The 27,957-nt window shown below is 45.7% G+C and overlaps 2 protein-coding genes across 5 annotated transcripts; both read left to right on the top strand.

The window, feature by feature from the left end:
* Positions 1-2,494: 2,494 nt before the first annotated feature.
* Positions 2,495-3,400, top strand: LOC124510141 (transmembrane epididymal protein 1-like). Its single transcript, XM_047076868.1, has one exon. It carries the CDS (start codon positions 2,495-2,497, stop codon positions 3,398-3,400), a length of 906 nt encoding a protein of 301 aa, XP_046932824.1.
* A 7,017-nt stretch (positions 3,401-10,417) lies between these two features.
* On the top strand, positions 10,418-20,119 carry GLUL (glutamate-ammonia ligase). Of its 4 annotated transcripts, XM_047076864.1 has the most exons (8): positions 10,418-10,538; positions 11,549-11,668; positions 13,069-13,247; positions 15,277-15,438; positions 17,044-17,190; positions 17,581-17,708; positions 17,881-18,080; positions 18,648-20,119. In XM_047076864.1, exons 2-8 carry the CDS (start codon positions 11,562-11,564, stop codon positions 18,964-18,966), a joined length of 1,242 nt encoding a protein of 413 aa, XP_046932820.1. In that variant the 5' UTR covers positions 10,418-10,538; positions 11,549-11,561; the 3' UTR covers positions 18,967-20,119. The 4 variants fall into 4 exon arrangements, with proteins under 4 accessions (XP_046932820.1, XP_046932822.1, XP_046932821.1 ...); XM_047076866.1 differs by lacking the exon at positions 11,549-11,668 and having other exon boundaries at positions 13,074-13,247; XM_047076865.1 differs by lacking the exon at positions 11,549-11,668.
* The last annotated feature ends 7,838 nt before the right edge of the window (positions 20,120-27,957 follow it).

The following is a 27,957-nucleotide window of genomic DNA, read 5'->3' as shown; positions in this document are numbered from 1 at the left end:
TGAGCATTGAGCTCTACCATTCTCTCCAAGCGTTTTGTTAATTCACCAAAAGAGAGAAAGAAACAGGAGATAAACAGGCTCACTCTGTGTGACAACAGGCATGCTCTTTTATTTCCACATCAGTAGAAAGCTCAGTTCAAAATTCAATTTTTTTTTCACATAAGAGGTATGACATACAGCAAATGAAGAGAGAATTGGAATTAGAACCCAGATTTATGACTTCCAGTCAATGCATTTTCCACTTCCTTAGGCTTCCTTCTTAAAACTGCATTTCTAAACCTCATTGGTGGCAATGGTCACTTCCAGATTATAGGATTAAAGATCATTTTTAAGGTTGTTCCTTTGCTTATATATTTACCTGATTTTTCTGACATGACCATACATGAATTGAAAAATATGCCTAAAAATAAATTTTAAAATAAGCAAATCCCTTAATAAAACAGAATTAAGCTTCATTTTTCCAACTTGCCTTTACACTCAAATCTTAGTCTTGCCAAATCTCTCAATAGTAAAAAGCAATCTGAATTATTGCCATCTTCAAGGGCACAGAGAGAGATTTAATTTTTCTGGAACTAAGTGCACTTGAGAAAGAGTAGGTATTTGGATGGGGGTGAGGGCTCAGAGGCAGTGCTATGACCTGGGTATAAATTCACCTCCTCTCTTGGGATGAGCACTGGGTGTTGTATGGAAACCAATTTGACAATAAATTTCATATATTGAAAAAAATAAAAAAATAAAAAATAAATAAATAAATAAATTCACCTCCTCTCTTCTAGAGGTGCTGTCGGCATACAGGTGCTGCCTCTCTTCCCCACGACTATGCTTGTACTCTGAGGATTGATGGCAGAAGACTGTGATGTCAGCATGGTTCATGCTGAGTGATGGACTTCCTCCCCCCACTTAGCACAATTGCCACACTCCGAAAAATTCCTATTTCAATACCTCCTGCAATAAACCCAACTCCATGTGTGGACCTAGGGCATGCCTCACATTCCCTGTACCTTTCTCTCCACCATCCTCTCTGCCTTATACTCAGCTCCCTGTTACCCAGTTCCTATACTCTGTCTTGTGAGGTGCATTAGACACCAGTGGAGTAACAGATAAATGAAGCTGATGGGCTAATTTGCACTGAAATACAAACGACCAACACCAATTCACTGGAGTCACGCACTCATCAGTATCTGCATCTGAAGAATTACACCTTAATCCCTTGTATCAGTTAAGAATGAATCAAGGGAGCAAAGGGTATGAAATATGGTTTTCTTATGGATATTAGACCTTATACATTTGTAAAAGAAGTCTACAGAAGGCTGTGGCCTTTCTGCTATGTGATGAGGCCTAAGGTCATTTCAGGTCAATATGGCAGCAGTCAGGAAAAGTATATTGCATGAAGTTAGGGAATATCAAGGACAAACCAAAACAGATGAGAACAAAATTGAGCCCATGTGTGCCTCTCACCGCCCCATACTTCAACGGCAAGTGACCTGCAGAAGAAGCTGGTGCCCTTGACATGAAGACAAGCTGAGGGAGCTATAGGCCTGGCTGCTGCCCATGCCAAGGAGACGGGCATCAGTAACAGAACACATGAGCTACATGGCAGTGGCGCCTGGCACTCTATGCCTTCAGAGCATGTTTAGGTTGCAGCTTCACTTCCACCTTCTCATGTAAACCTCTCCTGTAGCCAACCCATCCTGGAAATGTCTATAAACAAGGAAATTCCAGAAGATATGGCTTAAGCATAGTTAGGATGACGCACTACAAAACCACCATAATCCCTGAAAATCAATACCAAAAGATAGCTTTTCAGATCCATTTATCGGCCAGTTGAGATGTTGAAGTAGGGGTGTGGGCATGAATGGAGATCTGAAGAGGAGGTGGTGGTGAAGGAAGCTTTCTTGGTGATCTTTAGAATGTGTCTATAAGAGAACAGAAAACCCAAGCAGACACTAGGTGTATATTATATGGTCACATATCCAAATGTTTATTATAAATACGTGTCCAGAAAGGAAACCTTACAGTTGGACCGAAGTTACGTCTGAGAACAACTGAAGAATACTGTAGGGTTTGTGAATGTCCAGGCTTCCTCAGGATACCAGAGCAACAACCCCTACCCCCATCCCATGCTTCTCTCCTTGTTTGAGTGCTGGGCAACACAAGGGGAGGGAAGCCATGGGAGAAAGGGACAGGTGTGAACAGAAGTACATCAAGGGCCATAGAGAGGAGTCTCTAAAATTACATTCACGAGTATTCTTCTTTGGCATATGTCAGTTCTCAATGTTCCAGAATGGAATGGAACAATGAGGCTTTACTCCACCAAATATGTAGGCTTGTTTCAAGAAACATTTCCTCTGTGTGGGAGCAGTGGGTGGGGTGGGATGATAAAAGTTGGTGGAAGGCAATTCTTTCCAAAGCCCAGACCTTGAAGTAGCCCCAGAAGTTGTGGACTTGCCCAAAATTTGCTCTTCTCTCCTTCATTAGACAGATCTGTAGCTCAATGGGAACCTTTATTGGTCATGTGTACCCAGGGCTGTTTCTAATCTCATATGGACTGTGTCAGGCAATAGTAGTCTCCAAAGCTATGATATTCGAAGACTCTCTCCTGGATCCTTCATGCCATCCTAGGAATAAGACAAGATGGGCCCGGCTATGGAAAATATCTTATGGAGGTTTGCTGAAGATGTTGGCTGGCTCCATTTTGATAGCTTATGAGATCAGCTGCATTAAAGGAGGGTTGATACTAATGAACAGAGAACTTCCACCAAGATTTATGTACCCCAAAGAGTGGCAGCACCTCACTATGTTCATCCTCTTCACCCTCAATGGCTATGTAGATGTCATGAGCAAGAACTTGCTACCTCAGAGGTGTGTGGTCCTAGAGAAAGGTACCCTGGTCCTGACCTTCTATGTGCTCCTGCTGCTGTTGATGTCACACGTCCAGGACTCAACCGGGATAGAGCTTCAGATTCATTATCTGCTCATCGTGGTGGTGTTCCTGTTGATGCTGGTGTTGACCATAGAGCTGTGGACTCCTGACACATTTCACCTCTTGCTGATTGAGACTTTTCTGTTTCTGACGATGGGCTCCTGGCTGATACAGGGGGGCTTTATTCTGTACAGACCAGTCACTGGCTACCCATGGCAGGATGATGACATCAGTGACATCATGTTTATCACCACCTTCTTCTGTTGGCATGTGATGATCAATGCTTTGTGTCTGCTGGGAATCTATGGAATCTCTTCCTTTTGGCATCATTGTTACCGTCCCAGCTTGAAGCTGATGGAATCCAAAGAAGCTCCATATCACAAGGGCACTACAAGACCCCTCTACAAATTGCTGCGGGAAGTGGAACAGTCAGAGAAAGATGACCAGGCTCCTCTCCTTTCAAAGAGCTCTCCCTGAGACAGGGCCTAGAATGCCTGGCACATTGTCCACTCATCTTTTCCCTTGTGTGTTCTCTCAGACACGTGCAATGTACCCTTTTCGGTCCCCAGTGAAGGTAATGGCCATGAAGGAGAGCAGTTGGTCTCCATCTGCTGGTACATCTCCTGCCCTTGATCTTCTAGTTGCTGAGGAGATGAGGAGAGAGGAACCTGAGAAAGAGATGCTGATGGGATGGGTGGGGTGGTAGAGAGAGCACCAGGGGAGTAGGAAAGTGTAAAAGCCATGGGGGGCAGAGGATGCGATAGAAGGGAGGCCTTCAAAGGGAGGAGAGCAGAGTCTAGCAGTCATGCCGTCACCAGCTACTTCTCTAGGCACAAGTGATTGCCTTTTACCTGAAAGTATAATGATTTGTCGCAATTCAAAACTGGAATCATTCAAGTCTTATCCTGATAAAAGTGAGTACTTCAGTTTGCTCACTAAAGTTGCACTGCCATGTGTAAGTAATATAAACAATGTATAATTAATTTATACGCGTTGAAATTATTATTTTTATACCCCCTCCCATTTTTAAGGATTGCTTTCATTTCAAATCCAAATTCATAAAGCGAGACTTTATTAATGCTTTAACATAGCAATATTTCAAATGTGCAGACTTCAAATATAGAATTCAAATGCTCAGTGCTTTTCCAACTTCATATTTTACTACTCCTATTCCAACCAAAGCTTACCTATTTCACTATCACCACCTTTGCGCATGTAGTTTCCTAGATCGTATCCTTGGGTCATATACTTGGGTTTTGGGGGAGGTTTTTCCTCACCACCTAAGGCATAGACTCCCAAAGGGTAAGGACTTTGCTGTATCAAGTTACATAATTTCCTATGTATGTGGCAAAAATGTAGTGTAGGTAATGCTTAATAAAGGCTTGTTTGCTTCCAGAATCTCTGCCTACCCCTGTTGCTTCTAAATGTGTTTCAGGTCAGGCTCAAGGTTCTGTGAACCTTGGGGAAACACCAACAGTACTAAAACCTGAATCATCTCCTTAGTCATGACCCCACTCTCTTCCTCATTCTTGGGGAAATAAAATCCACTAACCTATTTCTGAATTGTTTACTCTGTTAGTGCTTTTTAATCCATAAGGAACTTCCAGAAAACTGAGACTCAGCAGGTTGATTTACCCATCTTATAGCTGGTACAAGGCAAGACAGGAATTTGAGTGCAGGTATGTTTGACTCTAGCCAGTGACTGTGTCCTCTGGGCCACAGTGACTTTGCTAATGGCAATGGTGAAGGAAATGATCCTCAAATTGAAATTGTTTTTTTAGTTTTTTTTAATGTTTACTTATTTTTGAAAGAGAGAGAGACAGAGTGTGAGCAGGGGAGGGGCAGAGAGAGAGGGAGACACAGAATCTAAAGCAGGGTCCAGGCTCTGAGCTGTCAGCACAGAGCCCGACGTGGGGCTCGAACTCACGAGCAGTGAGATTATGACCTGAGCTGAAGCCGGGCATTTAATCAACTGAGCCACCCAGGCGCCCCAAATTGACATTGTTTTAAAAAATAAGAAAGAAAAAAAGGGAGGAAGGGAGGGAGGGAGGAAGGAAAAATGGCCACCCAGAAGGCCCAGCTAGAACAAAGTGGTGCGTGTACATACTCTAGACGCCCCCTACAGTGTGTGTCTCTGTCAGACTTTCTGTCCACCACCCAATACCCCCACCCCAGCCTCCCCTTTGAGTGAGAGTCTGGCTAACTCTCAACTTCTGGCTGAGTCTTAAATTTCTGGGCTCAGATCTGAGTGAGGGCTGAGGATAAGATTTGTTTGTAACCACGTTTTCTGATCCTCGCCATTTTCCCCTTAACTCTTGGGCGCTACACCCTTTTCCGTTACCCTTCTTGGGGGACTTTCTCTTTATCTCTTCCACACACTGGTGGGAGATGATGAAAAAGCACAAAACACTGTTAAGCTGCTCTTTTCTAGTCATTTGAAGCCTAGTTTTATAATAAACAAATGTCTGGTAATCAGTTGATACTCCCAACATAGTATCTCTTAAATATCCACTGTAGGTAATAAACGTGCATGTTATAAATTTACTGTATTTGAGATATAACACAGAGGCTCTCCCCTTGAAGGCCAGTCAGGAAAAAAATTCCCACCCACTCTTAAGCTTGGGGAAGATGTTTGTAATTCTCAAAAATTACACCAGAGGGCGCTACGATCACACCGCCCCAGCCAAGCCTCTGGCTCTCCAACCTGGTAAACAAGTCTTCTCAGAACTGATTTAAAAGAAGGGGGGGTGGGGGGGGGGAGGAGGTCAGGAAAAACAGAACTAAGTCTAAGTATTGCCCAAGCATCCAGAGAACATATCTCAGGGTTGTTTGTTTCCCATTAAAATTTGGCATATGAACGTGAAGTAAACAGGGATTCCAATCAACTAATGGGTTAGAGGTGAGGGAGGCAGGACTGTGGATCCAGTTGAGGATATCTCTGGGAAAGGTACCAACTAAAGGACATACTCTGGTCCAAGCAAAATTTTTTTTTTTTTACCACAATGCTAAATTTCCTAGGCTTTTAAAATTAAGCTTCACAACTGTTTAAATCAATCCAGAGAACAGAGAGAGATCCATACATATATTGGGAATAAGGAACAAGATTTATCTATGAAAATTTCAGATTCACAAAATAATGCAACTGGGACAGATTATTAAATATGAAAAATCATCTCCAAAGATTCCTTTAAAGAGAACCTGACATAAAGCATTTTTTTTCCCCTGGTCATCTAGTTACGAAGAATATATTGAATGTCCACCATATATACGGAAGGCACTAGGTGAGCCACAATGTAGGATTCAGAGGTAAACTGGTCGGTCCCCTCACTGAGTCCTTTCCTTAATGGGGACAAGAGGGATGGCAGCGTAGCGGTGGTGGTGGCCCCAGAATGCACCAGCCGAGAACTGAGGACACTGGAGGAGAAACACAAAAGGCTCTCAAGGGAGTCACACCTGTGAAATGCATTAGGCTGCCCTAAGGTGACCTCAGCAAGTGACTACATGTGATAGCAGCCTCCCTCAGCCTCCTCATCTTGTAGCATGATGTGTAGACTAGTTCTAGAACTGCACAGCTTCAGTTTTCTCAGCAAGGCTTATTTTCCATGTTGTTAGCTATGATGAACTTCATTCTTCCCAGCTCCCCAGTTTCCTATTTGACTCAAGATTTAGGATAAGGCTCAAACACACCCAAACTTCAGCCAGAACACGCAATTTGGGAAATGGGGGTGTTCCCTATATTCCAATGATTTTGAGGGGCCTTCAACAAAACGCCTATTAGGCTAAAATACAAACAGCTGAGACCTGAACTTCTGGTTTCCTATCCGGAGCTTAAGAATATCAAACAATCAGAAAGGACATAAAGAACAATTCCTCTATGTTCAGTGTTTGGTACTGAATTGAGGTAAAACCTAGTCCTTCCTTCTTTCATTATGTAGGTGAAACTGGAAAGTTTGGCCAACTGTAGCTTCTCCCCAAAATTTGGTTTAAGAGTAATGACATCAAATTCCAAGGCTGTTTCTTTTGTTCTTGTTTTATTTTGGTTTTAAGATTATATTATAGTCTATTCTTTTGGAAAGAACTGGTGTTGGTTTATTTAAAAAATAATGATAATAAAGGAATTTCTAATTTTGGGTTGGGTTTCCAGGGTGTTCCTCAAGCCTGGGTCTTGGCTATGTTTCTTTAGCCTGAGCTAAGAGTTTTGTTGAATGTCTATTAGGAAAAACTAACGTCTATATAGGGAAAACTCCATTTCCCAAACTGCCTGTTATGGCTGAAGGTTTGATTATGTTTGAGCCCTACACCAAATCTTGTCTGTAATGAGTGCAAAACAACCATACAGGCCCTGGGAAAGCACTTCCAGATCACTAGATGGAGAATTTTACAACTTGCAGAGTGAAAACGGGTCCTTTGGAAGAGAGAGAAAGAAATTGAGAGAAGAACTCACAGGTAAAGCCCACCCAAGACAAAGCCTTTACTGAAGGTTAGAGAACAACACTGAAGAAATGCTTTCAGTCCCCTGCCTGTTCTGCAGATTTGGAAGGAACAATTTTTACCTGTAATACGGCTCTCCCACTCCACTTACCTGGTGGATGCAACTATCCTACACTAAGAGAGAAAAACCAGACTTCAAAGCACAGGTAATAGAACCCGCAGTTGGCTTTGATACTGGGTGTACCAAGAGATGCAGTAGTTCACGGGTTCAAGCATTCTAATGCCCTTTTATGGAGAGGGTGGGACATGGGGGCGAGTGGCAATTTATTAAAGAAGGGGGGAGGACAAAGGGAAGCAGACAGAACAAAGTCAAACTTCAGTTTGGAACAGACAGTCCTACTTTTAACTTCTTTAAAAGTACAGTCTGGGTTTCTGGGGGTGAACCAGTTAACTTCATCTGCTTTTTCTTCCTTCGTACTCTTTTAAGCTTCCCTGATCAGTCCTTGGACTCCTTTGAGCCCTAATTGGGTTGGTTTAAGTAAGTATGGGGCTGACCAAGGACAAGGCCTCTTGTTCCCTCCTGAAAGACTCAGTGGTCATGTATTACGTTTCTAACCTTCACAAAGTATGCCTCTGGTCACATGAATGGATCAAAGCAAATCCATTTCCATTCTTGGAAAAGCAGCTCAAAGCACATGTTCCCTTGATGGTGCCGCTGTCATTTCTGTGTGATCAACAAACATCATTTATTGAACACTCACTCGGGACACCATTGGGGGATAGAAAGATGAATGCATTGCTCAAGGAGGTGAAGATACCTAGCAAATGAAGCAGGTACATAGTAAAACGTAATACCATAAGTTTTAAAAAACTGCATTCTCTTCCTACTATATGCATTTCAGATGCTGGTGGTGATGAGCCTAGAGGCTCTAGTTTATGCTTAGGCAGTTTGGCATCTGAAAATTAACATCTTTTAAAATAAAAACATCACCTTTCTTCTCCCCCTCCTCAACCATTTAACCTTGAGACTGAGTTAGAAAGTTGTACTTAATGGGGAATAAAAATAATCCAATCTCTTTGAATTACTTTGATCTATAATAATTACAATTACTGTTTTTTAAGTTACTCTATGCATATAGTGTATATGCTATCAGAATTAATCCTTACAAGGTGGCTGATCTCCCTATTTTGTAGGCAAGAAAACTGTGATTTCATGTGGCTAAGAAAGCTAACACAAAGTGGGTAAGAAGTAAAGCCCAGATTTGAACCTGTGTTTGTATGACCTGAAGCCCAGCCTTGAACCACCATACCTAATGCTTCAACACACACTGAAACTTAAGATGGAATCCGTCACATTTGCAAGACACCTTACCCAGTGCAGAATGTCACCTGTCTGAAATATAACAAAATCCCGTTGGAGATGAAAGCTGCATCTGTCATTTAAAAGCATTACAGTGTCAGACACACTCTGGGATGGAAGAATGTTGACCAAAGAAGCCAAGTTATGTGTGTTGTGTGTGTGTGTGTGTGGTCACAGGCAACATTTCTTTTCCATATTTGTGGTACAAAATATAACCACAAGAACAAACTTCTTCCCTTCCTCTTCCAAAGGCACTGAAGCCGAACTTCTCAGTCTTTACACAGAAAAATCTCAAAGTCTCAAATATTGGGGCTCCTGAAAAGATGCTATAAAAGTGAGACACCATCAGGTGGTGAATTTCAGGCAATAAAAATAAAGAAGTCAAGTAAGGAGCACTGGTAGCAATGAAAATATCATATGTGTGTTGTGTTGAAACAAGCATCCGTTTCAATATTGTATTCACATACCTATTTTCTCAACCATCACAGAAAGGCTGAGAGAAGGAAGGGGTCCCGACTCATTTTCCAGATTAAAAAGAAGGCACAAGGGGCAACTGCATAGTTCAGTCTGTTAAGCCATCAACACTTGACTTCAGCTCAGGTCATGATCTCAGGGTTTGTGAGTTCCAGCCCCCACATGGGGCTCTGTGCTGACAGTGCAGAGCCTGCTTGGGATTCTCTCCCTCTCTCACTGCTCCTCTCCCCGCTTATGCTCTAAATAAATAAATAAATAAATAAATAAATAAATAAATAAAGTAAAAAAAAAAAAAGGCACAAGAACTTACTTGAAAAACAAAAACAAAGCATTATATAAAAAATTCTAAAATGTTGACATACCCTGGGCTTCAAAGGAGGCTCCAGAAGACCTCCCTTTTCTTTCAGCCGCCCTCCCTCAGAGGAACAGCTTGCACACAGAATTTCAAATCAGGTGGGCAGCTCTAAAGGTGCTCTCTTGAATCGCTTTATTTGCAGATGAGGAAACCTGGGCCCAGAGAGTCGCTGAGAGACTGGTCTCAGGAGTGGCAGGCGGAATCTGACAGGTCTCCTGACCATTGCTAGGCCCGCCAGGATCCTCTCTAGGGAATGGCAGGCTCAGCACGTTGATTACAGACGTGAGACCGCCGACTGCCATTGGCGTCCCAGTCCCACCGCGAGGGCGGGCCGCCCCCTCGGATGCCGCGCCTCGGGGGTTCTCTAACAACAAAAGGCAAAATTACGTTCCTGGGGGCGGGGGGGGGGTGTCGGAAGGTCCCCAAGGAGCCGTGGGGTCTGCGGCAGGACCTCGAAAAACACAGGCCTCTCGCACAAAACTATCCAACCTGAAGGCGGCAGGGGCGGAGGCCGGGAGATCCACTGGGCGCCTCGCTCGGGCCCGGGGGTGGGGGCTGCGGGGACCGCCCTCGGAGGAGAGCGGCAGCCGGGCCAGGCGGGGTCCTTCCTGGCAGGAACTCGCCCGTCCGCGCGCCGCGGGCCAACCCTTCCTCTGCTCCCCTCCCCCCGCGCACCCCCTCCCCCCACGGCCCTTTCCCTTTCTTTCTTTCCCGGTCCTCGCGCCCCCACCCCGGCGGCGCCCGCTCGGCCGCTCGCCCAATGGCAGCGGGGCCCGGGCGTGCATCAGCCGATCCGCCCCGGCTCCCGGCCGCTGGGAGCCAATCAGGGCGCCGGGGGCGGTCCGGGCCGCCGATAAAGGGAGCTGGGCTGCCGGCAGCCTGGCAGAGCCGAGAATGGGAGAAGAGCGCGCCGTCTAGGCTGCACACCGGGCCTCCTCTTCTCGCCGCACCTCGCTCTCGCGGCCCGCCCGCCCTGACGCCTGCTCGCAGCCCAGGTAAGCGCGCCGCCGGCCCGGGGACTCGAAGTTGTGCGCGCCGTCCTCCGAGTCGCCCGACACCCCCCCTCCCTCCCCGCCTTCGTCCTCCGGCCCTGGGGCTCGGAGCGGCCCCTTCGTCCTCCAGCCCTTACGGTGCGCCTCTACCCCCGCGCCCTCCGCGTGCTTTCGCCGCCCGCGGCTCCCGGCGGCTCTGGGCTGGCGTTTGTGGGGCGCGCAGGTCGCCTGGCTGGGAGGAGGGCGGGGAGTTGTTTTGATCTTTCTTTCGCTGCTTGCGGCCCAAAGCGCCGCCCCTGGAGGTCGCTAGGCGAGGCGTACGGTGGAGCCACTGCCCGGGCCCGGCGCTCCGTGTTGTGTGCGCCGTGGATGGAGTGGCCGGGTGGCCTCGCGGGAACCTCGCTTTCTGCTCCGCGGTGGCGGGTCTCGGGGGACCGTCGTGGTCTTGAGGATCTTTAGACGCCTACCTTGAGGCGAGTGGCGGTGAGCGTCGCTAGTCCCGAGGGCCCTGCACTGTGACTGAACAATGGGGAGTCCGGGCCGCGGTGTGGCTGGTGGAGAGGCCTGGCCGGGCAGAGGTAGGGGCGGTGCGCTGTCCCTCCCCCGACTCGCCCACACCCCGCCAGCCTCGGCCCTCGGAGGGATATGGCCCCCGGGACTAGGTCCTGAGATCCGGTCGGGGGCCCGAGGGGCGGGGCGCCGACTTCTGGGACATTAAAGTGGGAAAGGGCTGCTCTCAAAGTGGATTATCCCAACTGCCCCGGGGGCGGGAAGCGGGGATCCCCCCCCACCCGCAAATCCGTGAAGACCTCAAACAACGAAGATGAAGACGACCTGGAGTCGCGGTCATCGGAGTCCCCCTCCAACTGCTTTGGCTTCGTCAGCTACTCCATGAACTCCGGAGAGAAATCACGAGTCAAGATTAGGACCGTGACCCAACAGCCTTCGTATTTCTGCTCGTCCCGGTGCGATACCGATCGCTCCCCGACCGCTTCTCCGTCTCCCTCACCCAGAAAGCTCCAGTGCATGGACCAGCGAGAGCTGGTGAACCAGGAGAGGCGAGAACGCCATTCCAAAAGGAGAAGGGCCAAGGAGGGCAACCCCAACGATCCGATTGACCTTCTGTGGCTGGGGTGAGTGAAGAGACAGGGAGGAGGACCCCGGAACCGGCGACAGCTGCAGAAACCACTAGAAAGTGCAGAATCCCATTTTTACCCCCCAAGCGTGTAAACTCAGCACCACAGCAGCACCTGTCTATGACAGTAGACTAGAATGTTGGCATCTAACTCGTCTCATCGAAAAGAGCGGGAAATCTGGAACTGAGGCTTAAAGGGAGAAAGTGTGACTTGATGTTGGGGGTGTAACAGGTTGGGGAGGAAGGCCAGAGACTGGGTTGTAGCCTTTAGTGGGAGCTGAAGGGATGAAGTATTGTTTCTTCTGGCCTTCAAAGGCTGGGGTGGGGGTGGGGAAGGGGTGGGGGAGGTATGTGACCGACCTGGATCTCTGGAGGAGGTTTGCAAAGGTTCTCCAATACAGGAGACCAGACAAGAGGAGGTTCTGCTCTTCCCCAAGGGAAGGGGTGAGGCTCTTGGAGAGGCAGTTCTGTTTTCAGCTGGGCAAACATGGACGGTTGCCCATAGAAACTTAGCCACTGTACTTCAGAAAGTTGCCCAAGTCGTGGGGGAACAATATGTTCCCTTTCCAGCCACTGTGGGCCACTGAGCTGGGAGGGAGGGGTACAACATTTCCTCCTGTGTTGGCTTTCTCTTCTTTCAGAGGTTTTGTGGCAGTGGCTTGCAGATTTAGCAGGCCTCAGCTTTTAAGAACCCGGTTCTTTTTGTTACCCAAGTGGGAATTTCCTCATTACTTGAAAAGTTCCCTGGTGGAATCTGAGAAGGTCATTGGCAAACTTAAACCTACCTTCCTAAATGAGAAGACCTATGGAAATGATGGCAGTGTGCGTCTTAGAATCCCAACACATCAGCTCTTTTGATGTTTTGGGGATTGGGGGATTGCAATAACTGTGCTGCTTTTCGGAAGTCCCCCAGCCTTTTAAATCTTCCAGCTAGCCCTCCGCCCCTTGTTTCTTCCTACCATATCAATGTGTGGGGTGCCTTGTGGAAAAGTGGAGGAATTTCCAAAAAGGGTTTTTTTGAGATGCTGGCTAGGATGCAAAGAAAAGGCAAGACTGCCCAAGAAACCTTGCGTGGTTTTGTTTTTTGGGTTACCTCCCACCCAGTGTCTTAGTATAAAAAATAAAGGACTTCCCTCTACCTTAGCTACCCTGAGGAAATTAAGCTTAGTCCTCACAAATGTAGATTCTAGCTTGAGGAAGCCTGTAAGGAGATTTTTGTCTACTATCAAAACTTAAATCCCGCTGAAAGCGGAATGAGTAAAATATACCTTTAAGAGTGTTCCTTCCAAAGGGAGGAGGCAACCTTCCTACCTTCTAATCACTTTGTGATTTGATTGTCCCTATTGAGTCCTTCCTGCCAAGGATCTTAATTTTGGTTTTGTTGGCTTTTCTCTGCAGAACAGCTTCCACCATGGCCACCTCTGCGAGTTCCCACTTGAACAAAGGCATCAAGCAGGTGTACATGTCCCTGCCTCAGGGCGAGAAAGTCCAAGCTATGTACATTTGGATTGATGGTACTGGAGAAGGCCTGCGCTGCAAGACCCGGACCTTGGACAGTGAACCCAAGTGTGTAGAAGGTGAGAGACTGAGCAGACTGGGAACCAGGTGGGGCGGGGGTGGGAACAGACTGAAACCAAGCCTCCAGATTTGGCTACTTTATTATTCTGTTTGTGAAGCTTTTCTAAGGCAGGGTTTTTCAGACTTCATTCAGTCGACTTTAAGCTCCTACTCTGCCTCAAAGCATAGCAACAATGGACTCCTTTATTGAAATAGAAGCTCACATGTAAGCTAGTATATTGAAGAAAAAAGATTAAAAGTCTAGTTGGGGCACCAGGGGGGCTGGAGACTTTGCTGTCTTGGGCATCCCTACTTAGTTGGCTCTAAGGCGTCCCCAAGAACCTGATTTGAAAACCACCGCTCTAACCTGATTATGCCATCTGCTTTACGAACTCTTTGAATACTGTTTTGTATTCCTTATCAGTGAGGTTCTAGATGCAAAGCAAACTCTGTAAAGTGGTTTCTAAATAGGACTAGCCATTCATTTGTTTTTAGTTGATGCCACTTTTGGAAATTCCTAAATCACCTGATTGCCTAAATCACCTGATTGTTTACCACACTCTGAGCTATTTATTAAATAAGAGATGTGTCCTTCATTTTTCAGTATAGAGCAAGCCATAGCCCTCTTTCTAGAAAAGGACCGGAGAAAAAAATACCACCTCTTGCCTACTTTTAGAATGGTTTACTCTTTTGATAATATTCACACAGGAATGAATGCATGACCATAAAATAAAGTATATATTGTGCGTCTGCTACATGGCAGGTATTAGACAAGCACTGGGGGTACAAGGTGAGAGGCTGGTCTCTGTGCCTTCAGAGAACTTGTAGTCAACTTGAGAGATGAAGAAACCAGCCTTTAAAACGTAGTGGGGAGGGGCGCCTGGGTGGCTCAGTTGGTTTAGCGTCTGACTTTGGACTCAGGTCATGACCTCGGCGGTACCTGAGTTCAGGCCCCATGTCAGGCTCTGTGCTGACTGCACAGAGCCTGGAGCCTGCTTCAGATTGTGTCTCCCCCTTTCTTTCTGCCTCTCCCCCACTTGCACTCTATCTCTATCGTAAAAATAAAACATAAGAATTTTTTTTAAAAACCCTAGTGGGGAGGGGCGCCTGGATGGCTCAGTCGGTTGAGCGGCCAACTTCGGCTCAGGTCATGATCTTGGAATGTGAGTTTCGAGCCCCGCATCGGGCTCTGTGCTGGCAGCTCAGAGCCTGGAGCCTGCTTCGGATTCTCTGTCTCCCTCTCTCTCTACCCCTCTCCCGCTCATGCGCGCGCGTGCGCTGTCTCTCTCTCTCTCTCTCTCTCTCTCTCTCTCTCTCTCTCTCTCTCTGTGTCAAAAATAAAAATAAACATTAAAAAAAACCTAGTGGGGAAATGATAATGGGAGCATTCTTGAGTAAGTTATCCTGTTGTCCATTTCCTCATCTATAAAATAAGGACATACCGAGCTAGAACAGTCCATAGACTCAGTGGGGAGAAGATTTAAAGAAGCAATACAGTGGCCTGGTGGGTGAATCAGAACCTTGTTTCTCCTATTCCAGTTTTTTAAATGATAACTAAAATGTCACAATAGTTCAATGTTTATTTTTGAGAGGTGGGCAGAGAGGAAGACAGAGAATCTCACGCAAGCTCTGCGCTGTCAGTGCAGAGCCCCACTCAGGGCTCCAACCCATGAACCATGAGGTCATGACCTGAGCTGAAACCAAGAGTCAGACGCTTAACCAACTGCACCACCCAGACGCCCCCAAAATATTTCAATTCGTCTCCTTATTGTCCAGTAGACTACTTAGTCAAGATAAGTCATTCTTAGGTTGTTTTTGTAACTGTTGTTTTTCTTGAGGAAGTGATGCAGTGGTGTTAACTTGGAACTCACACGGGAAGGACATTAAAGTTCTGTGCAGTTGTCTATCAATAGAGTTTGCATATTAATGCATCACTGAGTTCCTGGGGAAAAGAGTAGCTTTAGAGATAGAAAGGTCAATGAGGGGCTGTACTCTTACCCAAAAAGCCATGCATTTGTAACTTAACTGTCCCTTCTCTTTTTACCCCAGAGTTGCCTGAGTGGAATTTTGATGGCTCTAGTACTTTTCAGTCTGAAGGCTCCAACAGTGACATGTATCTTGTCCCTGCTGCCATGTTTCGGGACCCTTTCCGCAAGGACCCCAACAAGCTGGTGTTCTGTGAAGTCTTCAAGTACAACCGAAAGCCTGCAGGTATGTATAGTATAGGTATGGATGTTCATCCCCAGTCCATGAGTGTTGTAAAGGGGAAGGATAGGGTATTCCAGAATTGGTACTGGGAACACTAGATAATCTCAGAACTGTTCCAGGAGTCTGGGCAATTGGACATACATCTCCACCCCGAACTTCCTCATTCAAAGAGGGTATGTGGCCCATCCTCCCACGGTCTCCCCTATTTGTTTTATAGAACAACAGTGAATGCCTTTAAATCTGTTTTCCAGTAGAATTCCCCCATGACACAGCCCTCCTGCCTACCTGTAGATTTGAAAAACCTGGATTCTGAAGTCAGAATGTTGGGTTTGAATTCTGGATCTGTCACTTACTGGCTGTAAGCCTTATCAAGATATTTATCCCCCTACTTTCCCTGATTTTAAAGTGGGGGAAAAAATCCATCTCCTGCCTAGGTTCACTGGTAACATACATGTGCCTCAAGGGTCACTGTAACTGGTTTTTGCCTGATGTGGCCATTGATCTCGATTCTCAGCCATTCATCTTTTTAAACTCAGCTGAAGTCCCACCACTGTTAGGTCTCCTGCTGTGCTTGCAGCAAGTTCTAGTAGTGCCTGGACCTTGACTGCCTTTGTTGTGAGAGGCAGTGTACCATGTTGTGGTAAAGGGCATGAGCTCTGAAGCCCAAGTAACCATAGCTTTCCCAGCTCTGCTACTTGCCCTGATGTCTCAGAGCTGAGCTGCATTTTCTCCTTCATAAAAGTTGGAGGCTTCTCATACTCACCCCAGGGTGGCTAGGAAGATGTGGTTGTGGGTTTTCCATAAGGTAGAGGTCTTGAAATGGTTCTTGGGATATAGTAAAGCTGATAAGTCTATATTTACTTACCTTCTTTAATGTTTATTTATTTTGGGAGAGAGTAAATGCATGAGAGAGTGGGGGATAAGGGGAGAGAGAATCTCAAGCGGGCTTCACGCCCATTGTGGAGCCCAATGCAGAGCTCTATCTTGCAAACCATGAGATCATGACCTGAGCCAAAAATCGAGAATTGGACACTTAACCTACTGAGCCACCCAGGCGCCCATATGTTTACTTGTTTTAAAGTTCTTTTCTAGCTTAGAAATTGTTTCCAGGTGAGCTCATCTCATTTTAATATTTTATTTTTGTGCTAGCCAACTTCGCCCTTAACTTTCTCACCTAGAATGTGAGGCCCCTAACAGACAAATGATTCTCTCAATGAAAATTGTAAGTTTGGCTCTAAATGCTTGAGAAACTAGGAATAAGTCTGACAACTAAAAGCAGCTGTCTTGTGAATAGAGAGTTTGAAGTGCCTGACATGTGGTACTTGGGAGGCGGCCAGCATGCAGATAAGGTGCAAATTTGCTCTGTTCTGCATCTACTGTCATGTGATTGTTTGTGACCCAGCAGTATCCCTACAGATGTATGATTACTGCTTCTCCCATTTTCCCCACTTAGGTTGATGGGACACAAAAAAAGGTTTACTGTTCATCAGTTCAGCTTATAGTTTACACTTGAGCTTTATGGAATCTGAAGACCTTTTTCCCATTACCACCAGGATTTAGCGTGTTTGTCCATATGTCTCTAATGGCACATTGACTCTTTCTTTCTAGAGACCAATTTAAGGCATACCTGTAAACGGATAATGGACATGGTGAGCAATCAGCACCCCTGGTTTGGAATGGAGCAGGAATATACTCTGATGGGCACAGATGGGCACCCTTTTGGTTGGCCTTCCAATGGCTTCCCTGGGCCCCAAGGTAAGTCCCCTTGGTGAGAGATGAACCTCCTGTTCCCTAGTTGCTTAATTGCCAGGGAAATTCCCTCTCCCCAGAACTGGGAGTGACTCTTATGGATCAGAAAAGCTGTGGGAGTATCCATCCCTGAGGCTGGCTGAAATAATACTGTAAAGAGACCTCCTATTACCCAAATCCAGACATGGATATTTCAACATTAACATGGAGGGAAACCCTTTGGCTCCACTGAGGTTATGGCCAAGAGGAGCCCCCTGCATGCCACAACCCACCCCCAGGTGAAGGCAGGCATAGTGATGCAGAGAGCAAGTGTTGAGAGCTTTCTGATTTCTGACTTGTGGAAAGCGATTTCTTGGTTTTCTTGTCTCTTGACATTTCATCTTAATGCCTCTCCAGGTCCATACTACTGTGGTGTGGGAGCAGACAAAGCCTATGGCAGGGACATCGTGGAGGCTCACTACCGGGCCTGCTTATACGCTGGCATCAAGATTGCCGGGACAAATGCTGAGGTCATGCCTGCCCAGGTAAGTGGCTCATTCGTCTATAGGACCTGTGGACAAGTGGGGAGTTTGCTGGTGCCCCTTGTTAACCAGAATCTTACGTGGGTTGGAATAGAGGTGAGAAAAGAGGCTTTGGAGCTTCTGAATTGGGGGAAGCAGTTGGCTTTCTTTTAAAAGCCAGCCTTGTTCTTTCTAGTGGGAATTCCAGATAGGACCCTGTGAAGGAATCGACATGGGAGATCATCTCTGGGTGGCCCGTTTCATCTTGCATCGTGTATGTGAAGACTTTGGAGTGATAGCAACCTTCGATCCTAAGCCCATTCCTGGGAATTGGAATGGTGCCGGCTGCCACACCAACTTCAGCACCAAGGCCATGCGAGAGGAGAATGGTCTGAAGTGAGTGCCTTCTGAGAGAGCCATCTTGTTTTCTTTGCCACAGGGTTTGAGGTATTGGGTCCAAGTAAGCCAGACTTGTTGGTTTATGTCTTAGCTTTTAGCACTTGGCTTCCAAAATTGTCTTCCAGTCCTGTTGTTTTGTTCCTATTTGAAGAGTACCCCAAAATATCCTAGAAATAGAATTCAAAGATTGTGATTGGGAAAAGAGGACTTAAATTAGTGTGTTTGAAAATCTTCAATATAAAATAGAAACAATACAAGCATGTGAATGAATATAGTGCTTAGGGGTGGGGTAAAGTCTTTGATTAGGGTCTTTTCGGTTCAATAAGTACCATCAACTGAGTGTCCACCACCATTCTGAGGCACTGGGTGGGACACACAGGTAACACGTCAAGAGTTGCTAGCCTCATGGAACATTTGATTTGTGGAGATCACAGATTTTGGTGAATTGGAAACAGTCTTTGATAGAGGAGTCCCTCTGTTCTTAGATCCATACTTCTTCCCTTGCCCTTGAAGGGCAGATTTCCTGGTGCCAGGTTGGACTCCCATCTTGTCTGTTTCCTTCAGGTACATTGAGGAGTCCATCGAGAAACTGAGCAAGCGGCACCAGTACCACATCCGAGCCTACGATCCCAAAGGGGGCCTGGATAATGCCCGGCGCCTAACCGGATTCCACGAAACCTCCAACATCAACGACTTTTCTGCTGGTGTGGCCAACCGAGGTGCTAGCATCCGCATTCCCCGGACTGTCGGCCAGGAGAAGAAGGGTTACTTTGAAGACCGTCGCCCCTCTGCCAACTGTGACCCCTTTTCGGTGACAGAAGCCCTCATCCGCACGTGTCTTCTCAACGAAACTGGCGATGAACCCTTCCAGTACAAAAACTAAGTGGACTAGACTTGCAGCCATCAAACCCCTCCTAGTTCTCCATCCTGCCTCCGTGTTTGCCCCTCTCTTGACTGTCCTAATAGCTATAACTCAAAGGGCAGAATATCAAGGTCTTTTTTTATTCCTCATGCCCAGTTAACATCTCTTGCTTTCTTTGACCAGGATAAGAGGGGTCAAGTTCTTAATCTTTTTACATCCCCCCCCCTTTTTTTCCCTGTCACTGAAACTGTCTAGTACATTAGTGGGGAGGGGGTGGGGAGACATAACCACTGTTTCCATTTAATCAGGTGTGTTTGTCCAATAGGCGTAGCTATCCGGACAGAGCATAGTATTTGTGAAGGGAGGGGGAGGGCTTTTTCTTCGAGGTAGCTGAGTGCTGGGGTGGGGGGAGGGTTACTTACTCTGGGGTTAGGTTAGGATTTCCTCTCTTGGTGGGAAGTTCCACTTTGTTATAAAGTTATAACCAGCTTTCTATTAAAAGTGAGATTTAGGAGAGAACCAGGCAGGAAAATGCCCCTCTCCTCCTGGTACAGCACTTCCCTTACCTGGGGCTATATGCCCTCACCTGAAGACAAGCTCAGCAGAAGGATGGATTGACCTACCTTAGAAGAAAAAGTTCTTACTGCTTGGTGTCCTCCATTTATAACACAAAGCAGAATAGTATTTTTATATTTAAATGTAAAAACAAAAAAAATTATATATATGGGTGTGCAGATATGTGTGTTTTGTTTTGTTTTCCTAAAGTAGGAAAAACATTCTGGTCACTGGGGTCCAAAATTTGAGGTGAATAGTCTGGTTAGAAATAAGGATCTCCTTTTGAGTGGGGGTGAGGGAGGCATGCTTGAATAAGTTGGCTATCTAGGGCTGTCTGTTGTTCCCTCACCGCCACTGCAGGGTTTCTGTGCCCTGGCCACTCTTGGGAGTGGGTGGACACCGCTTAGGTAACCGAAGGAAGCACCTTGTGGAAGGAGCAATCACCTGAGCCCCATGGCTTCAATTTAAAAGACACACACATACACACAGAAGTTTAGAAATGAGTTGGCTGGTCAACTTGAGCATGTTCCTGACGGGTTATTGGGATTATTTTTTGGTGGGACTAGCATGTCACTAAAGCAGGCCTTTTGATAATATTAAACATTTTTTAAAAGCAAAACAGAAGTTTAGACTTTAATCCTATTTGTAAGGTTTCTGAGTCTTTTACAAAGGTCGCTTGTTTGCTTCAACTGTCTCCTTCCCATCTCTGCTATTTGAGGAGATGGAGGGGGGGAACCTCCCTGGCATCAAAACACTTATAACTTTGTATCCTGCTGTCTGTTCTGAGCATGAGATGCTCCTTTCCTTTGTGAAGATTCCTGAGGAGTTCGTTCTTTCTTTTACGTAATAAAAAGCAAGCCCTGCCTTCCTCCCTACATTTTCCCTACTGTTTCTGGCTGTTTTCATGTTGGCTGCTGCAGGCCTGTGGTTTTCTCTTGCCATGACGACTTCTAATTGCCATGTACAGTATGTTCAGAGTTAGATAACTCCTCATTGTAAACAAACTGTTAACTGCCCAGAGCAGCTTTCATAAATCAACCTAACATTTATAAGATCTATTCCGACTTGATTCTTTGTGTTTCTTTTAAATCTCCCTATGCCATTTCATTCTTTTCTTTCCTACCAAGAAAGGGGAATTTTGGTTTTTGGGTTTTAAAAGATGCAAAGTGAGCTCAGGTTTACCTATTCAAGGGATTAAAAAAAATCTATCTCGAGTCTTGTTGCCAACCAGCTCTTCCCTGTACTTTGGGTATTTGGAACCTCAGGATTAAGGCATATCCCAGCCCTAGAGTTTGGCAGTGGAATATAAAACCCAACCCTCCCCTCCCTGTGCTCCAGAGCTTGGCTTTGACTTATAACGGTACAACATTGTTTTAAGCGCCCCTCTGGCTTAATTTTATAGCAACCTGAAGTCATTAAGGTGTTATCAAGGGTTCTCACTATCCCTTCCTCTGAAGAGCTGGTACTGACCCTGTGGCTACCTTGGTTGAAGCCTCCCAAGACTGGCTGTGCTCCCCACCAACCCAGATATGCCTTGGACCTGCCTTACTTTGCACTAGCCCAGTGAGCTGTTTAGGTTTCCCCTAAAAACCCCAAGTGCCCACGTGACACCTCCGTGCCCTTGTCCTTGATCCCTTTACCTAGAAGTTAGTTCTCCCACCTAGTCCTGGTTCATTCTTCCCTTAGTTCATTTCCACACCATAGTAGGTAGGAGCACCCTTTTCCATAGTGCTGTGTATGTACCTCTAGCAAAAAAAAAAATATTCATCTAACACTTTAACCTGATGTGCCAGGTATTATGGGCAATAATTACTGTCTTTTTAAAGGTAATGTCCTCAGGGCATCTGGGTGGCTCAGTTGGTGAAGCATCTGACTTCAGCTCAGGTCATGATCTTGCGGTCAGTGAGTTTGAGCCCCGTGTCGGGCTGTGTGCTGACATCTCAGACCCTGGAGCCTGCTTCAGATTCTGTCTCCCTCTCTCTGCCCCTCCCCTTCTCACTCTCACTCTCGCTCTCTTCACTCTCGCTCTCAAAAATAAAACATTAAAAAGAAAAAAAGGTAATGTCCTCTGAGTTTGGAGGTACTTGGGGCCAATCCCAGCAAACTTAGAGATGACCGTTTTCTTTGGGCAAGTGTATATTTTGCTCTAGTTTTAGGCAATCCTAGATACTTTTTTTTTTTTTTTTCTAGGAAGGTTGGCTCCTGACATAGTTTTCAAAGTAGGATGGTCTTACCGGTTTGCTGAGTATGGTCTTAGTTTATACTGGTTATTTCAGCATGATTATTAAGAGTGTCCTCTGTCAGCATTTTCCTGGTTTTGCTGATAAACTGTGGGGTGTTCTTTCCATTGGAGCTCTACTTCCCTCTTCCCAGCTGAAATTGGCTTCCTTTCACTGCAGCACCCCTTGCGGTTCAGGAGGGTTTTGGGGGGGGGGGATGGTGGGGGGGTGTGTGTTATATTTAACACAAGCACTAGATTGAGGCAATGGCTTGAGTGCAATTCCCCAGCAAAGATTACATGAAAAGGAATTTGAAGTTAATATGATCAAGAACTTAGGTGGAAACAAGTTTATTTCCTTCTCTGCCCTCTCACCTAGAATTAGCTTTGACCTACAGATCACAGTGCAATCCCCTTGTATTTCTAAGGTGTTTTTTTATAGCACATTTAACAGACACTGGGTTACATGATAAGTTATCAGTGATAGATTAAACAGAATGGCAGCCAAGCCTTCAGTCTTAAAGGGACAGAGGCCAGTGTTCACAAAAGGCGTTCTCCATTTTAAACACGTTTCCTTAATTCCATCCTGCCAGTTACTGGGTAGGTGGTAAATGACTGCATAAGCTAACAGAAGAATGTCTGGGAGCAAATGGAGTATCACAAGGAGTTCCTTGGATGGTCACGTTGGCACCATTTAACAAGCCAGATCTGTGCTCCTGGGTGGAATCACACACGAGGAGAGAAAAGAAGTTCCAGAATACACCTGTGGCACCAAGGCTTCAAATATCTCACCAAAGAGTTCACTCATAATTCCAACTACTGCTTGGCCCTTAACACCAATAAAATCAAGTCTGAAAAGAAACTTGCTATCCTAAAGAAAGCCCATTGTTCAATAGGACTTTATGATTATAAGCTTCAGGAAGGCAGGGATCCTGGTTTTCTCTCTCAGCACTATGTCTCAGACCTGTCACGGTGCCTGCAATACTTGCTTAATGAATTATTTTTAAGTATCAGTTTTGTGAGTTCTAAGCCTTTTAACTCTATTGGTGATGTCAAACCCATGAGGTCTTTGGTGGTTTGGCTGTATTTTAACCCTGGCCATGGCACTAAAGTTAAATTCTGTTTTCCTGAGCTTAATGACTGGTGACTTGGTTAATCCGGCTGGAGTCAGGCTGCCAAGAGCCTTGTGTTGCTTTATGAGTTATAACTAATATAAAGTGGCAATTCATTATGTAATTCCAAAGGCTTCAGGTAAATTGCAACTGTAAACAAATTTGAGCTGATTAGAGCCCTGCCATTTTATAGCCTTTAGCTCAACCACCAACCACTCATTTTAAAAAATGTCATACTTGGTTTTACAACATGCAGATGTACTCACATTCACATAGGCACAGTATAGGCATACACCATATTTGGACGTGCATATATGTACACATCAGATATACAATACAGGTGTCTTACATGAACTTTTTCCCAAGACAACCTTTCATAAAGGAGACAGGAACTTATGAATATCTCTTCGAGAAGCAGTACACACTCAATAGGATTCATGGGGCTGATACGCGGTCACTAGCAGTGGGAAGGCAGGACATAGAAACTGTAAGTCTCAGAGCATAGTTCTGCAGCCAGCTCTTTCTAATAACACCCTCCCCTCAGCTTTATGGCAAGGAGGTTTTCAGGTACTGTCAGCTTAGAAGTATTTGTCTATGCTTCACTGCCCGGAGCCCTCTGATGTCAGGAGCTGGTGCCTAGTCCCATTTTACCAGAGAAGTGTTTGCACGGTTCCTGTGGTCATTTAATGACTTGTCTGGAGGCCTAGGACCTCAGCAAATTGTCCACCTTCTCATGGATTTCAGATTGAGTTACTTGCATTGTCTTGAGATTGCAACGGGTCTCAGTTTGCTCAATTCCTCCACTACAGGGCCCTGTAGTGTCCCTCAGGACACTCACTAATCTGAACTCTGCCTGGAAGCTTTTCTGCATTTGCCTTTCAATATAAGTTCAGAAAAACTTTTCCCTTGTAACTATTATACTGCTATTATATTGACATTGAAAGGAAGAGGCATTCACATACCTCCAAAAGTTAATAAAATGGGCACCAAATAGGCACTATTTTTGGTATTTTGGTGCAAGCACATGGCTAGGGGGTCAAATGAATGGACATTCTCTTCATCTTCTTAGGCCCTCCTCTTCTTAAGCTAAAAGAATGTCATGGGACATGACAAGCCATATGGGACTTCTGGTCCTGTCACTGTGTGTACTAGCTTCTCCTCAAACAATTTTACAAGCTGTTTTGATAACTCTCCTCAAATAATGTTATACATAAAGAAGTACAGTATTATATTGGTAGGAGGGAAAGAGGATTGGTTTTTGATTTTTGGTTTTTGTTGGGAAGAAGTAAACACTTGTGTCTGGGAAGGAATCTGTGATTCATTAGGATGGAAGTTCAGAGAGACAGGAGAGTAGGAGAATCCACGTCCCTGGGCCTTCCTTTAGAAGAGGTCATAAAATGAAGGTACTGGAATTCTCCTCCCCAAAGAACCTACCACCAGACTCTTTCCTAGGTGGGCTTAAGGATCCAGAACCGCCAACCTACGAACATTTTTATATACATTTTTATACATTATGACCTAGCCCACTTAAGGCACTTAGCCAAGTAAGCCTTCAGTAAATGTTTGTTGAATTGGGTTGTTAGAGAAAAGTCACTACCAGTAACACTGGCTAAAGGAAATGGATAAAAGCCTGGAGGGGGTGGCGGGGCAGTTTATTCACGTGCATTAATCTTAGGTGTTAATGGTTTGTATGTGAGCTGCCCCACTCCTGCAGTTAATCCCAAATTACCTGCTCCAGATATATCTTCTCTCTGACCCCAAATGCAGGGCCTTTTGGGGTGATCATCCCAACTGCTATATCCTGGTAGCAGCTGAGTCTTCAGGCTCTTTTCTTCCCTTGGTAGGGGATGAAATTCCTTCCAGATTTAGAATTCTATGCTGCGAACTATCATGTCCAGAACAGAAACGAAGCAGTTCAGTCTTAAATTTGCATTCTCGGAGGAGAAGAGTGCTGTTCCAATTTCTGATTACTTATTTCTCATCAGGATTCTCAGCTGAATTCAGAAAGTCAGATATGTTAGAGAAGTGTGAAAGAAATGAGCAAGCCATATTTTAATACAGCATTTCTTTGGGGGGAAAATTATGAGATGACATTTTAGTATGAGCAGTAATAGGGATATTTAACCATAAGTGATTTAAAACTTATTTCTTCCAGGTTAGAGAGCATCATGTCCCTGTTTGAAGATCCAGCTTCACGTACAGGCATCCTGAAGCTGGGTAACAATCATCCTTAGGTGGCTCAGCCCAGTGCTCTCCATCCCTCAGGGATATATATCATTTGAAAGCATCGTAAGTGTATTATCGATTATTGTTGCATAACAAATTACCCCAAAAGGCAGCTTTGAAACAGCAAATATCTGTGATTTCATTCAGTTTCCTAGGGCCAGGAATCTGGGAGTGACTTAGCTGGGTGGTTCTGCCTCAGAGTTTCTTTGGAGGTTGCAAACTGTCAGGACTGCAGCCCATGAAGATTTTATTAGAACTGAAGGGTCTGTTTCCAAGCTTATCCACATGACTGTTGGCAGGAGGCTTCAGTTCTTTGCCACATGGACCTCTCCATAGTGCTGCTCATGACATGTCTTCCCCCAGAGTGAGTGAACCAAGGAAGAAAATCAGAGAGAGGTAGAGAGAGAGACACGCACATACACAGAGAAAGAGAGAGAGAGAGAGAGAGAGAGAGAGAGAGAGAGAGAATGTAGAAACCACAGTCTTTTTATAACCTATTCTTAGAAGTGAGAGCCCATCACTTTTGCCATACTCTGGATGCTAGGAGTTACTAAATTCAGTCCACACCTAAAGGAAAGAAAAGCTACACCTCTTTTGGAGAAGAGTATAAAAGAATTTGTGGGTAAACTTTGAAATTCACCACAATGGGCAGCTTTCACCCTGAGACAATAGTAAAGATTAAAATATTATCCTAGGGAGAAGGTCTTTTATTTAAGGTTTCGGGTTTCCTTCCTTTGACTCTAGTTCTAATTACACCCTCTTGTTTGTCAGAGGGTAGAATTAAGGATTTCCAGTACAATTTCTGTACTTCATTGGAAGTGAGGGATAATGGTGATTACTTCTCTCCCTTTCTGCCTCCCAAACAGTAGGAGGGTCCTCTGGGAGCCATTCAGGGAGCCTGGAACAGGAAGAAAGACACCATGTCTGCAGGGACCAAAAATGGCCCTAAGTGTGTGTTTATGCATATAAAGTAATGGCTAGACTGGACTCCTATAGGCCTTCCAAAACCACTTGCAACCTCTGCATTGACATTGACTTTGGAGCCCATGCCTGCGGGCTTCTCTGGTAAGAAGTCTTCTTCCCATCAAAGATGACCTTGAGAGTCTTTGTAACCACATTTGACCTGGATTAAAGTGTTAGGAGAAGATATATACATACAATGTGATCCATTCCCTCTTGACTCCAGGCTAATCTTTCTCAAATCTTAAAAGACAAACAAACAAACAAAAAAATTCACAGGCTTCCCTTCTTCTGATACTTAAGGAAGAAATGTAAATCCTCAGCAGAAAGAATATAAATTCAGATACCCCAAAAGACTTCTATATTCTTGCCTTAGCATTCCGGCAGGGAGCCTAAGGGGCCCGATTACATTTTCTGCCTCAATAATCAGGATGTGGGAGCCAGGGACATCTCCTAGGGGACAAAGCTAACGTAAGTCACTTCGGGAAGCTTCAAAATATCAGTATGACCCTGCCCCTTTGTCTACAGAGCTGTTGAAAAGCCAAGAACCACTTCCAGGGGCCACTACACTGATGTGAACTGGGCAGTTTTCGGGAGAGATGCTGACTAAGAATTCCAGAGGCGTCACAGAGGTGGAAGTCTCTTGTCTTAGTCGTCACGTAATTTAACAGTCAGGTCTCTCTCTACCAACACCCATTCTGCCCCCACCCTCCCTCGTCTCTAGCATGTTCTTTCTCTGCCTTTTAACAGATTGGGAAACTCCAAGACCTGACTGAGTTCATCCTGGGAGAGACTCAGTTGTCCGCTAGACTTGGGGCCCATGAGCCCTCTGCTGCCCATCCTCCTGGCAAACGGTCCAAGAAAGTCCAGGAGCACCAGGTGTTTTCCTTTCACTCTGGGCTTCACCCAGCCTGGCACGGCAGACGGCAGGGTTATTTGCTTTCATAAGCCATATTATGTAAGATCTGGAACAGTGACACCGAGCCAACTTAGAGGTCACAACAGAAGGGGAGGAGAAGAAGAAAGAAATGGAGACAGAATGAGGAAAGAGCAAGAAGAAAGAAAGAGAAGAGAGAGAGAACAAATGGGGGGCAGGGGAGACAGAGCGAGGCCATTTAATGTTTACTGCTTATTCATATGTTCTTGGTCTCCAGTGACAGAATATACTACCTGAAAAGTTCTCCCCTCCCCCACCCCAATTTTAGCTGTGCAAGAGGCCTCCTTGGGTTCACTATCTGCGGAGGATCTTGCTGAGTGCCAGCTGCCTGCAAGCGTCACCCTGGGGCCCATTGGTGTCTCTGTTGGAGGCTGTATATGCAGCCTGGCATGGTGCAACACTGAGTGTTCTTGCGGGAAAACGAACAGGCATGACACTGTCACCATTCACTCAGCTTCCATCACCATACCATGCTTAGCACATGAGTCAGAGGTTTGGTGAGAGAAGTTCCAAAGGGGTCTGGAGACCTAGGCTTTTTTCCTTTGCTCTGTTTCAGAAAGTAATAGCCCGCTTCCAGGAACTTGGATAGACAGTAGGAGCAGGTGCCAAAGATAGGGTAGAGGGTTCTGAATTCACACCCACAAAATGTCACTTCAAATAAATTCAGAGCCCTCTACCCTGTCTTTGGCACCTGCTCCTAAAGTCTATCCAAGTTCTGGGAAAACACTCAACAAATCTTTCTCAATGAATAGATGAGTTTTATGGACCCAACCTACTCATCTGTATTCCTCTTCTACCTTTTGAGCATCTGCTTTAAAAAATTATAGGGGCGCCTGGGTGGCGCAGTCGGTTAAGCGTCCGACTTCAGCCAGGTCACGATCTCGCGGTCCGTGAGTTCGAGCCCCGCGTCTGGCTCTGGGCTGATGGCTCGGAGCCTGGAGCCTGTTTCTGATTCTGTGTCTCCCTCTCTCTCTGCCCCTCCCCCGTTCATGCTCTGTCTCTCT

This window comes from Lynx rufus, unplaced genomic scaffold (genome assembly GCF_022079265.1).
Source record: "Lynx rufus isolate CCGP_SWC_20201006 ecotype Redwood Valley unplaced genomic scaffold, mLynRuf1.p SCAF_15, whole genome shotgun sequence".
Taxonomy (NCBI): Eukaryota; Metazoa; Chordata; class Mammalia; order Carnivora; family Felidae; genus Lynx; species Lynx rufus.
This window is presented reverse-complemented; position numbering and strand designations above follow the sequence as displayed.

Coding starts and splice junctions, on each gene's coding strand:
- LOC124510141 (XM_047076868.1), top strand. CDS start 2,495: ATGGGAACCTTTATTGGTCATGTGTACCCAGGGCTGTTTCTAATCTCA.
- GLUL (XM_047076864.1), top strand. CDS start 11,562: ATGGACCAGCGAGAGCTGGTGAACCAGGAGAGGCGAGAACGCCATTCC. Junction 11,669..13,068: donor ATTGACCTTCTGTGGCTGGG/GTGAGTGAAGAG, acceptor TTTTCTCTGCAG/AACAGCTTCCACCATGGCCA. Junction 13,248..15,276: donor TGAACCCAAGTGTGTAGAAG/GTGAGAGACTGA, acceptor TTTTTACCCCAG/AGTTGCCTGAGTGGAATTTT.